This window comes from Nannobrachium achirus (genome assembly GCF_963921795.1).
Source record: "Nannobrachium achirus genome assembly, chromosome: 8".
Lineage (NCBI taxonomy): Eukaryota > Metazoa > Chordata > Actinopteri > Myctophiformes > Myctophidae > Nannobrachium > Nannobrachium achirus.
In genome coordinates, this window is record NC_137817.1 from 45426588 (window position 1) to 45439709 (window position 13122).

Below are 13122 nucleotides of genomic sequence, written 5' to 3' on the forward strand. Positions count from 1 at the left end.
GCCTCGGATTAAAAAAAAATATTCATGGGGGTGCCCTGAGTTTGGGAACCCCTGCAGTAAGGAACGCTCCACAACGCCGCAGGTTCAGGGGTCACCAATATGTCTGTACACGGACAAAATGTGTCCGTGGCAAAGACTTAAGCCCTTTGCACACAGGCGCGTTTAACCGCACGGATAAAACGGACAATATAATTTTTTGAAAAGAAAACAATGATTCTCTATGACCTCATGCACACCGGCTCCGAATTAGCCGTGCGACGAGTGGCTGCCGCCATGCGTTTTTTTTCTCGATCGAACCCAGTTCGATTCGTGAGTCTTGTCGCATGCGGTAAAAAACTCATCACTCCTTTTATGACTCCTTTTTGGATCCGCAGCGCCGATTCCGCACAGCCTTGCACACCAAATCCAATGCGTTTTATTCATGCCGCAAACGAAAAAAACGCAACTGTCCTGTGTGCAAAGGGCTTTAGTCTTGTCTGTGGCTAATTCTAGATGTTCTTTTTTTACACACCATTATAATGTTCTTATTTTGATCATAAGACCCAATTACTGAATGTCAAGTCTCCAGATTTTCTTCAGAACATGTTTGACACTTATTCACTGCAACAGTATGCCACATTATGAGTCCACTAGTACTAGAGGTTCTCAAATGTTTAATTTGCAAGGACCCCCTTAACTCTTAGAGGGTACAAGCGGAACCAAATGGACCCGTACAGGTCCATTTGGTCAGTAAAATTATTGTCCACTCATTTTGTATAACCATGGCAAAAATGTAATTGTTACAAAGATGTCCACCACAAGCCAGCATGGTGATGACCCCTGCACTTGTTTCCACTTGGTTCTGGTCCAGCCCTCCCAGACACTTAAAGCTCAGCCGAGTTTACAACCTGTTTATGGGTTACGTCCAATTAGGAGTCCTTGTTAGGACTGTAGCTTCTCACGAGGGATCGCGTCCAAACTATAAAAATCTTTTTTTCTCAGGATGTTGTAAATGTTACACCTGGGAGGTCTCAGTAAGGTGATGCGTCTTTATCAACACTACCACAGTTCTTTTTCAAGATACAGTAATGACTAATGACTAGGGGTGTAATGATATAGTAACTGTATCGAAATATCGTTTTTAACTTCAAACATCGAATTATATCGAAAATGAAAACAGCTAAAATCGTATCGTATCGTTTTATTTTGTATCGTATCGAATCGGCAGTGCAAAGAATTGATTGTATCGATACTACCTACTTGTGCATTGTATTTAGCATTTTTAAGAAAAAAAAATGAAAAGGAGGGGTTTAATTACTTTTCCTTTCCATATACTGTAGCTACACTGGTCTATCGATAAATGTGTGTAATCTCTGGGTTCATGTCAAGGTGCTGGTTTGTCAATATACAATGTCCATGTATTTGGCAGATAGTCACTGTTTACCTATTTATAGCCATAATAATACATGTTTCCCTTAAAAACCTGCACTATCCACACCTTTCACACAGATTTAATTTCTTTGCTAAATAGTTACTATATCGATTTTAAATCATTGAATCGATTCGTATCGCTTTGCCTTGAATGAACCAATATCGTCCATGTATCGTATCGTCAACCATGTATCGTGATATGTATCTAATCGCTATTAAAATGTATCGTTACACCCCTACAGTGAATGTGATCCCACTGTAAGAATGATGATTATTACAAGGACAATGGAGTGACACAGATGGAATCATGTTGATAGAAACATCTGGCAGAGGATTTTGTCCCATCTGGCCAATTATAACATTATTACCCAGCAGTTATTACATTACCATTTCTCCTCAGAGATGTAATGGACTGTAAGGAGGTGTCCATTAGAGAATCAAGAGCCGTTTCCAGCAAGGCACTTTTACTTGAGATAATAATTAACATACCGGTATTAATATTGTCGTTGTCGGGTGGAAACCTTGTATGTCCAAAACCGTTCGTTTTTGTCATTTAAAAAAATGAATTAAACTAGTGAAAACGGCCGATCTACAAGCACGCCTCGCACCGCGAGGCGTTGTGTGCTTGCAGATCTGCTGTGTGCTTGCAGATCTGCTGTTTTCACTACTTTTGTGCGACGGCCTTGTCTGATGAAGCAGGGCTTTACTTCGCGGAAAAAAAACATACACATTTGAAACTTGGAGATACGAGGTTTCTGCCCGACAGTGACGATATATTATATTACCTTGTTGAAAAGGCATCTGGTGATTAAAGCTGCTTGGCTCCCCTCTCCTTTCAATCTGGTTTGCCAGTTTTCCAGCATTTGTAGACGGTGTTTCGTACACTTGCCAAATATAAAGGACACATCTCTGAGACTAGACTTGTTTTTTTAAGTGGTGACAATCACAGCCTTACCTTGTTTACTCTGTGTGTGTTTGAGGCTAGAAGGTGTAGACAGACAGACGGAGGCCTCTCTTTACATGCATATGGAGGCTTTTGAAGATTGATTGGTTGCCTGCCTCTCGCCCTCTCTCCTTGCCAACCCTCTGTCTGGGCTGTCATTCTCGCTTGCATCCCTGCATCCAACCTCACCCCCCACCCATCTCTGTTCCATTTCATTCTTCCTCCATCTCTCATTTTCTATATGCCTTGTTCAATGTCTGGCACTCACGATAAACGTATCGTGGAGATTTAATTTATCGTGATATCGTCCTCCATCATGCACTGGGATCAATTCACCTTTTATTTGCCGAGCTGCATATACAGTACGATTTAAACTGAACGAAATTGATAGTCTTTTTTTCACTCTCTATCAAATGTCTTTGCCAAAAAATAGACGATCTACAAGCTCACAACGTGTTGCAACACAACGCGTTGTGAGCTTGTAGATCTGCTAATTTTTGGCAAATGTTCTGCCCTAGGATAATGGATTTTGGTTATTGTGATAATATCGTACATCACGTACATTTCTTTTGTCACAATAATCGTGATATAAAATGTTCATATCGTCCCATCCCTACTACCGAGTCTCACTCTGTCTCTCTGTGTGTCTGCCTGTCTCTCTCTGCCTCTGTGTGTCTGTCTGTCTCTCTCTCACCATTCAACTCTCTCTCTCTCTCTCTATGTCTGTCTGTGTATCTTGTGCAGACACTTTGCCATCTGACCCGCTCCAGTCCCAGTATGACTCCTGGTTGTCTCTGGTGGACCACCTGAACATCAAGGCCTTTGTCAACCTGACTCTGGCAGACTCTGTGCGCCACGGGGTCCAACACCTGCTCTTCATCTCCGGACTGGGTCAGTACCACCACCACTACTAGTATCACAAGTGCCACCGGCCGGTACTGCCATTTGTATCTCCATTTCCCACAGTTCGTAAGGAAAATCAACAAAGTATGAGTTATGTAAGCTGCTTGCAGATTATTTTTGGGCCACAAAAAGTTCAGGCCACTATGCACTTTGGCCCAAATGCATTGGAAATCCTTATTTGGTTATGGCCGAGTCATAGTAACATGAGCGGCCGGCCGGTCTTCCCTTTTTATTTAAGACTAGAAGCTGGGCCGCCCAGCGTCTAGTCGGCGACCTGGCCAACTCGGGAACGATGTAAATAGGGAATGAATGCCCCGCCTTTAATGCAAACCCCATTATACCTGTTGTCATAGGACCCATTTTGACCATCTGCATTCTGGGTCCATTTTATGCCCATATATGCCCATATATGGAGATATCTGTCTATTTGCGTCCATTTTATGCCCATATATGGAGATCTCTGTATCTGTCTGTCTGTGTCCCTTTATGCCCGTATATGGAGATCTTTGTGATTCTGCGTCCATTTTATGCCCATATATGCCATATATGGAGATATCTGTTTATCTGCGTCCATTTTATGCCCATATATGAGATCTCTGTCGCTTTTTGTTTGTTTCTTCTTTAAGCAGAATACGCAGCCTGCTTAAATCTGCATCATTCAAGTCATCCTCCCAGTCCCACGCTTTGTTGCTTGTCTTATGTTTGTCTTTGTCTCTTTTATTTTCTTTTTCTTTTTTGGAGCAGACCCCATGAATGCCCCACCCTTTAATGCAAACCCCAATATACCTGTTGTCATAGGACCCGTTTTGACCATCTGTTTGCCTTTGTCCCCTTATGCCCATATATGGAGATCTCTGCACACACAGTACCGGTTGCTGAAAACTCTGATGTCAGACATCAGCTCCGCATACGTGCATTCATTTTATGCCCATATCTGGAGAACGCGCGTGCCGGTGGGAAGAACGGTTCTCGAGATACGCGGATTACATACATACATACACATTCACAGAGATTTTTTGTTGACTCATGTGGCATACGTGATGTCAGAGCCTTTTATGAAGTGATGTCACAATGAGTCAGCGCTTGCGCCGATTTCCTCCGGAACAGCCTGATGTCAACAATCAGCTCTGCATAAGGAGATTCCGAACGTTTTGCGCCAGTTCGGAAAAAACGTGCGTCGGGTCGGGTCGAGGCCCGGCACTCCGCGCCGTGGCGGGGAACGCGCGTGCCGAATCTGAAGCCGGTGGGACGAACGGTTCTCGAGATACGCGGATTACATACACACAGACAGACAGACAGACAGAGATTTGTCGCATTTATAGATAGATTATATCAGAAAAGCACATCATGGGACGTTGAGTGGCAGAGAGAGAGAGTGAGCAGGAGAGTGAGAGCTGAATCATACTAATAGCCCACGGCAACACCTGGGCTAGACATCAGCAAAGGCACCCTTGCACTAATGCACGCAATGGAATGTGAAGAAATCTGTGTTGGCTCATGGTAATCGTAGCTGCATGTTGATAGCCTGGACAGTTTTTTAAAGTGGAATAGACATCACAATGAAAGTAAAGTCTTGCCTCCCTTCCACAGGGCCAATGTTAAAAGTTAAACTCAAACAAATGTGTTGTCAGATAAGACAGCCTACAGTAGACAGGATTTGATCTCCTGCATAATTTGATGCTGATTTTGTAGTCCTAGACCACAGATTGTTTTGACCAATATTTTGTGAAATGGCAAAAAAAAAAAAAAAAAAGCTAAATCTTGAAATCAATTGAAAAACGTAAAGCTAAGTTAACTTGTAAGCAAACAAAGGAATAGAAAAATAGCTTGTTTATTTTTGATTGAAAAAGAAAAACGTTTAAACGTCAAAATAACATTCAACTTGAATTGTAAAATGAACACGCAAACAGGTAAAAATATAAAATAAACACATTCATTTTAATGAACCGCTTGACCACTATTCAAACCCTTTAAAAAAATAGAAGACCTGCAGAAAAAGTGTTTTGCAATGATCTTTCCTCCTCGCTTCTATACCTTTCTCCTTCTCCCTTAACCCATTCAGAACGGGTACACATTATAGTATATCATTATTTTATGCTTTAACTATTGAAAAATAGCAGATCTACAAGCTCGCAGCGCGGCACCGAGTGCCGCGCTGCGAGCTTGTAGATCTGCTATTTTTGAAAAATCATGAAAATTAGAATTTTGACCTGATTCTATAAGTGTCTTTTGAATCCTTAAGGTTTTTGGAAAAACCCATGTTTCTATGTCAGCAATCGGGCTAGCCATCGTCAAAGAAAAGGTCCTTTTCACTTAAATGGAGCTCAGTTAGTCTGTTCTTGAGAGACTACTATGTCAGTGGTTCTCAAACCTTTTCATGTGAAGGACCCCCAAAAGGATATTTATTTGGCCACGGACCTCCATCTCAAAATATTTAGTTCCAGGGAGGGACCACCCAGAAGTGGAATTTGAGTTACAAACGTTCGCTTTGAAAATACATATTCAAAGATTTGCACACATTTTCGCAACTTTTTCAAAAATAGCAGATCTACAAGCTCGCAGCGCGGCACTCGGTGCCGCGCTGTGAGCTTGTATATCTGCTATTTTTCACTGGTTAAAGCATTCAATAATTCTATTAAACCCCTCTCTCTCTCAGGCGGGATGCGCCCCAACACCCTTGTCCTGGGCTTCTACGACGACTGCAACCCCGAGGACACGCTACTGGACCCGTCTCTGTCCCCCGCGCACGTGCACTCTCACGCGCTGTCCGCCATCTTTCCCGGCGACCCGTCCAACCCGCCGCTGGACCTCGAGCAGCAGCAGCCGCTGTTCCACTTCCCCCCCGTCCGCGACGCCAAGAAGGACGCCAAGTGCCTGGGCCCGCAGGAGTACGTGGCGGTGATCGCCGACGCCGTGAAGATGCTGAAGAACGTGGCGCTCGCGCGCTACTTCTGCGGCTTCGACCGCGGCCAGGCCCTCTCGTCCCAGGGGAAGGTGAAATAGAATTTATAAAATAGAAGCTTGATAAAAAAACTGATTCGAGTTGATTTTGGAAGTAAAGAGTGGGAACTGGGAAGTTAAAATAGAAGTAGTACCAGATAAGCCTAGGCTTAATTCGTACTCCTTTTCGAACAGTTATTTTATTGAAATTATGATTATTATTATTGTGCAATGTTATTGTGCGTTATTTTTTTTTTAAGGGAAACAAGGTAACTTTAAGACTATTTTTTATATATGTATATAATTTCTTTTAGTAATCATTTCGTTTATCAGTCACTATATTATTGTGCTGGGGTGTTTCCTTGCAGAAAGAACAACTACCTGTTTGATGCCAGTCATAGAGGGGAGGGGGGAATGTGTTTGCATACACAACCTAGTTCCCCTTTAATGTTTTAATGCATTATTATTGTGTATTATTTTTTGTATTTAACTCTTACTTTTCTTACTACCGTTGTTAGAGGCCGCCAGGGCCCGAGTTTCCCGAGTTGGCAGCCATTTTGAAAAAAAATAATTAAAAAACAAAAATATTTTTTGGACCTCCAAAAATATAGTAGGCATGATCGCAATCGCAAAATTGTATGTTTAACCCCCATACCAACCACATCTTTCAAACATGGCAGCCGTTTGTTTACATTTGAAGAAAACATAATGGCTTCTATTTCATGAATGCCTGAACGGATTTCCAAGCGGATTTTTTTGTTTGAAAGCTGTGAACAGCATGCACACACATGGTGCATGATCTAGGCATGGGCGTGCACGGATCCGTGCACTAAAAATTACATGTTTTGGCATCCTGTTACTTGGCAGCCATTTTGAAAAGGCAGAAATTAGTTAATTGTGTATTTTTTAATCCATTATTATTGTGTGTTCTTGTATTCATTCATTCACTGAAGGCGACTGTGTACGTGGACGTGTGGCCCGTGAACCTCCTGCGTCCCGACAGCTGCAGCTACGTGGACACCTGCTCGCTCTTCCTGCTGCAGCTGGCATGCATCCTGAACATGGTGCGCGACTGGCGCAAGGCGCGCATCCGCCTGTACCTGTGCGTGGAGGAGGGCCGCAGCCTGCGCGGCTCCGAGGAGAAGCTGGGCCTCCTGCTGAAGGAGCTGCGCATCAAGGCCAACGTCTACACCGTGCCCTGGGACCAGCAGGTGGCGCTCCACTGGCAGCGCCAGGGAGGCAAGGCCGAGGCGGCTGAGAAGCGGAGCTCGGACAAGGTTGGGAAAGGTTTTAGGATTTCTTTTCTCATTATAGTTCGTTTTGACTTTTTATTTTTTATTTTTTTATTCAGTTAGTTTTTATAGCAGGGTTTGCTTGTTTTTATTAGTTTTTATTTTTGTGACAATGCTTAGTTTTAGTTTCGTTTTTATAGTGACCGTGGGTCCCATTTACTATGAAAACCTGCAGCTCCTGTGCTTCAGTCACTATGTCGTTTATTATAGTTTTTATTTAGTTCAGTTAACTAAAATTTATTTTAAACCCTTAAAGGGGAAGACCACCCATTTTCAATATTGAACTATGTCATTAATATACCTTAGAGGAGTTATTATGGAAATAGAAAAAAGTTCCCCCCCTTCTGTGTTGCCTAGAACTGGAGGATTGATTTGGGGGTTTGTATTGTAAAGTACAACTTGATGTGTTGTTGTTGCTATGTACTATATAGCAATGTGTGCTGTATAGCAATATCATTTTTAGAATCGGCCTCAGGTCTAAATGGTTTAAATTTTAGTTTCCATTATTTCATAGTTTTTGTTGTGACCGTCAGGTCGTAGTTACTATCAAAACCTCCACCGGCTGTCACGTCACGTCACACTTTTGCCCTACTCATATCTCCGCCATCGTTGCCCCTATCCATGCCAAACTTTGCACACACACTCCCACGCGCTCAGGGACCACCTCCAGGGACCCTCGGACCCCCAGGGACCCCCTGGCGCCACTGCCAAAAAGTGCAAAAATGATCAAATGACCACCCCAACGGGGCTGCTCTCTGCTCCAGAACGGATTCAAAAGTGGTCGCCCGCCACTGCAGTGCACATAAAATGTAACTCGGGCTAGGAGCGACAGGGAGAGCCGGGGCCGGTACCCACGCGTCCGCCTCGGTCGCGCGGAGACAGTCGTGCATAGAGCGCCTGCTAAAAAGGCTGTAACTCCAATGGCACTTACAGGCCTCTATACATGTGACCTGCCGGTCGCTTATCTCCCGATTAGGGAGTCTTACTGGTTAACTATAATAACCTTGATCTCTGAGGAATTTCAGTTAGTTTTAGTTAGTTTTGTAAACGCACAATACAGTTTCAGTTATCGTTTTTTTGTTTTAGTTTTTATTTGCGACCGTCAGGTCGGCTGTCTATCCATCCATCCCTCCATCACGTCACGTCACGTCACGTCACGTCACACTTTTGCCCTACTCTTATCTCTGGCACTGTTGCTCGTATCCATGCCAAACGTTGCACACTCCTTGGCTGGCAAACCACAACCTCCGCCCCTGATTTCTCACATGACCCTCCTCTAGTGCCACCATGAGTTTGCTTTTTGCAGACAACATACATGCGACCTGACGGTTGCTTATCTCCCAATTAGGGAGTCTTACTGGTTTAGTTCAGTTAACAAAAATGTCTTTAAAATGTTGATTTTCGTCATTTCGTTTTTGCTAACCATAACAACCTTGATCTTCTCGGAGCAGGACAGTGGGGAGACGATGGCGGAGGAGGAGGAGGAGATGGAAGAGGAGGAGGAGGAGGAGGACTACGTCAACAGCTTCCCCAGCAACGCCACGCGCCTCTCGGACGACTACCTGTCGGCGGTCAACCGGCTGATCCTGGAGCAGGCCCTGCCGCCGCCCGCCGTGCGCTTCCTCTACCTGCCGCGCCCGCCGGCCGACACGCGGCGCTACGCCGCCTACCTGCGCCAGCTGGACCTGCTGACCCGTGACCTGGGACCCACGCTGCTCATCCACGGCGTCACACCCGTCGTCAGCACCGACCTCTGAAGAGAGAAGGTGTAACCACAGATATGAAAAGCTAGATACCTCATCTGCCGCTGCGTTTCATTGGCACGATTGGTAAAACAGGACTGGCGGAAGTGCGGAAGTGTGGAAGGCACTCTGCCACTCAAAGTGACTACTGACCAATCACAGTGTCTCTTTTTCCGGGGCTTGCATTCAATTAAAAGGAGCTTTATAGGCTATATGCGCAGCAGCCATATTGGAGAGAAGTTGGGTCTCTTCTCACTTCCTTCACAGGTGTTACCAATGATACTAATGAAGGCTCTGTTACATTTCATGTAGCACAGTGGTTCTCAAACCTTTTATATCAAGGACTCCCATGACTCTGAGAGCATACAAATGGAACCAAATGGATTTGGTTCCATTTGTATGCTCTCAGAGTTACACACCTTTTTAAGGGGTCATTTGGAGCCCCCAAGTTACCCTGGACCACACTTTGGGTCCCACTGGTGTTTCCAGTGAGCCAACGACCAGAATGTAACAGAGCCTTCATTAGTATCATTAGTAACACCTGTGAAGGAAGTGAGAAAAGACCCAACTTCTCTCAAAAATGGCTGCTGTGCATAGAGCCTAGACAAACGTTTACATTGCCGAAGTCCCACATCTGATTGGCCTACCGAAAGTCCCCTTCAGTGACGCACATGTCCTTGAGAATTCCTTAAAAAAATGCCAGTCCTCTTTTACCAACGCCCCAGAGCCGGAGGAGGCGTCTAACTTTCTGTGTCTATGGGTGTAACACAACGCGACCAGTGGGCCTAAGGATTGAAGACGCTGCCCTATATACTGTTTGCGCTGATGAAGATGTCCCCATAAAGATCTATTATTATTATTACTGCGATTTTTATTATTTTAGTTTTATTATTATTAATATTATTAAATAGAAAACCAATCCCTTTTTATCTAATGTTACATGGGGGCAACGTCACCCTGCAGCTCCACAATAAGTGATGCTCTGACCTTCAGCTGCTGTCGTTCTTATCCCTTCATGAGAGAGGGAGAGAGAGAGATGGACTGGCCTGATTCCCACTTTATCACTCCACTCATTTTGGAAGGTTGTCCTTACTTCCTTGTGAGTTTTTTTTTTTTTTTTTTGGCGTGCCGTCCCCAACTCCTCAATCCTCGAAACGATCATTCCATATGCTTTCCACAGGTCTAGAAGTGCCTTCTTGACGTAGGACACCGCTAGGTTTTGGAAGCGGTCCATGGGGGGTGGATTTGGATTCGGGCCCATCGTGGCTGGAGACTTGGAGTGGGCTAAAGGATTGCGTTAGTGTTTTATTGGTAGTCTGGGTTTCGTTTCCAAGAGAGGTGCACTGCTGAGAAGAAAGGAAGCAAGCAGACAGTATTATTAAAGGATATACGTAGGCTTGAATGGTTTTATTCCAAAGGTCTGACCTCACTGTGGTTGCGTTGGACCCAGGGACATTCTGACCACCCCCATGTTGTTTTTGCAAAAGCACTTTTGGTTGTCTGTTTTGCCAAATACAATAATGTGCAGCCTGAACATTGCTTCAGCTTATTCAAAACTGTGCTACAAAAATCTATTTAAAAGAGAAAAGACCTGCATTTTTAATCATCTAGTTCAGGTTTTCCTTCATATTAGCTTTTAGAAGTGTTTTAGGTCCCAGTGACTGTGTTGCTTGACCAATCATAGAGAGCGAGAGAGAGAGAGAGAGTGTGTGTGTGTGTGCACGTGTGCGTGTGTTAAAGTGCCTGCCCAGCTCCAAATACTCCCGTAGGACTTCACCATTATTCACATGCCTGCCATATCGCTCTTACATCATACATGGCCACCATGTGAATGTGCCAATGTACCATGCTTAGTTGTCTCCAAGGAGGGATAGGCTTAAACATTGTGGCACACATTTACTCTTAGCCGGGGAGCCACAGGCCCAAAAGCTCAAAGAATAGGATGTTACCTGTGATGTCATGACATACTTTTAATTTTTGTTTTTTCTATTAATTTGGTCATCAAGGTCCACAGAATGAGAGGCCTGCTCTGCCGGAAATCCTGCGAAAAAAAGTTATGGCCATTTGTATATTCACTCCATCGACTTCAATATAAAGGAAAGAAACACACCAAAAAAAATATGCTTTAAGTAGCATGTGAGGGGTCAAACTAGGGATTCTTGATGATTCTGAATCCATTGCAAGCATTTGTTTTGCATGAAAAACATTCCTTGGGCTAGAAAACGGACCAAAATAATGGTGAAAAGTGATGACTCATCACTTTTCACAGGTTTGAGAGGCTGAAATCTAGCCCAAGGAATGTTTTTCATGCAAAACAAATGCTTGCAATGGATTCAGAATCATGAAGAACCCTTAGTTTGACCCCTCACATGCTACTTTTTTTGGTGTGTTTTTTTCCAGTATAGTGAAGTCAATGGGAAACTTTTTTTCGCAGGATTTCCGGCAGAGCAGGCCTCTCATTCTGTGTACCTTATTGACCAAATTAATAGGACAAACAAAAATTTGGAGTATGTCATGACATCACAGGTCCTCTCTCATTTTGGCCCAGTGGCTCCCCGGCTATCTGCCACAAATGCCTCTCAACATTGGGGCATCAATTATTTCCATTTATGACTAAATGCATTATGTACTGTAAACCTTTCAAGTGAACGTAAATTATTGACAATCTAATGCTAATGCTTATTTTTTTCCCCCTGTCTTTCCTGGTAGCCAGAGAATATCTTAAAAAGTCTTGGAATAAACTCCTTACCAAAAGATTTCTTCACCAATGTGTTTATAAAGGGCTCTAGAAACACAACTCACAAAGACTGAAATGCTGTTTCCCTAGGGGAATCTGATAGCTGAATGGCTCCCACAAAACTGTGAAATGTGATGAATCATCACTAAACTATAGTTTTGTTGGGCCGTTTTTAGCCCAAGGACTGTTTTTCGTGCAAAACAAATGCACAGATTCAGAATCATGAAAAACCCCTAGTTTGACCCCTCGGGAGCGTTTCGCTGTTTCTACATGTCATCTTTTCGACACCCAAACCTAACACTTACCCTAACCTCCGTGGGTGAGTCGCTAACCCTCCCGACGCTCCGTTGTCGAAATGATGGTCGTTCGAAAGAGCGAGATTTTACCTGACCCCTCACATGCTACATAAAGCATATTTATTTTTTGTGTGTTTTTTTCTGTATAGTAAAGTTAATGGGACCACAACTTTCAGCAGCTGTCACGGATTCTCCTAGGGAAACTGAATTTCAGTCTTTGTGAAATGTGTTACTAGACCCCTTTACAAACACATTGGTGAAGACATTTCTTGTTAGGAATTTATTCCAGGATTGGACATTTTTTCATGAAGATATTCCCTGACTACTGGGAGCAAAGTTCATTAAAAAGGTGCTAGCGTTCTTCATGAACCCAGTAGAAACAGTTCTGGTCTGCTGGATTTACTATCTGAGGTGAATGTTTACCAGTGGAACGGATCCACCTTATCTCCTCAACAAGTGTGCTCAGTTGGACATGACGGTTTTAACAGCGACTCTGAACACTATACCTGCTTCCCGAGTTCCGGAACATTCGGTTTTAACTTGCAATTGATGTAAACTCAACAAAAATGATCTAAACCACTGTTGTTTGCAATCTGACATGCATATATTATATGAATAAAGAGTTTTATATTACTTCTCGTCATTTTACCTCAAACTGTAGATGCAGAAGATGGACCAAACTGAAGATCTCAGGCTATAGACTCACTTTTTTGGTGCAGAACAATGGGTGTGAATCTAAGTGGTGTAACGTAACTAAGTACATTTACTCCAGTACTTAAGTACAATTTTGAGGTAGTTTTTACTTTACTGGAGTATTTCCAATTTTCAATGCTATTGTCTCTGCTCCACTACATATCAG

General features: G+C 43.5%; 1 protein-coding gene across 1 annotated transcript in view; it reads left to right on the forward strand.

The window, feature by feature from the left end:
- LOC308290467 (solute carrier family 12 member 9) overlaps nt 1-9245 on the forward strand; it is a gene marked incomplete at its 3' end in the record, with an annotated part of 69145 nt that extends 59900 nt beyond the window's left edge. Inside the window, exons 13-16 of the mRNA XM_080732314.1 lie at nt 3098-3244; nt 5913-6250; nt 7150-7473; nt 8940-9245. Of these exons, the coding sequence (XP_080588440.1) occupies nt 3098-3244; nt 5913-6250; nt 7150-7473; nt 8940-9245 (1115 nt within the window). The remainder of the gene's footprint in view (nt 1-3097; nt 3245-5912; nt 6251-7149; nt 7474-8939) is intronic.
- Between the last annotated feature and the right edge of the window lie 3877 nt (nt 9246-13122).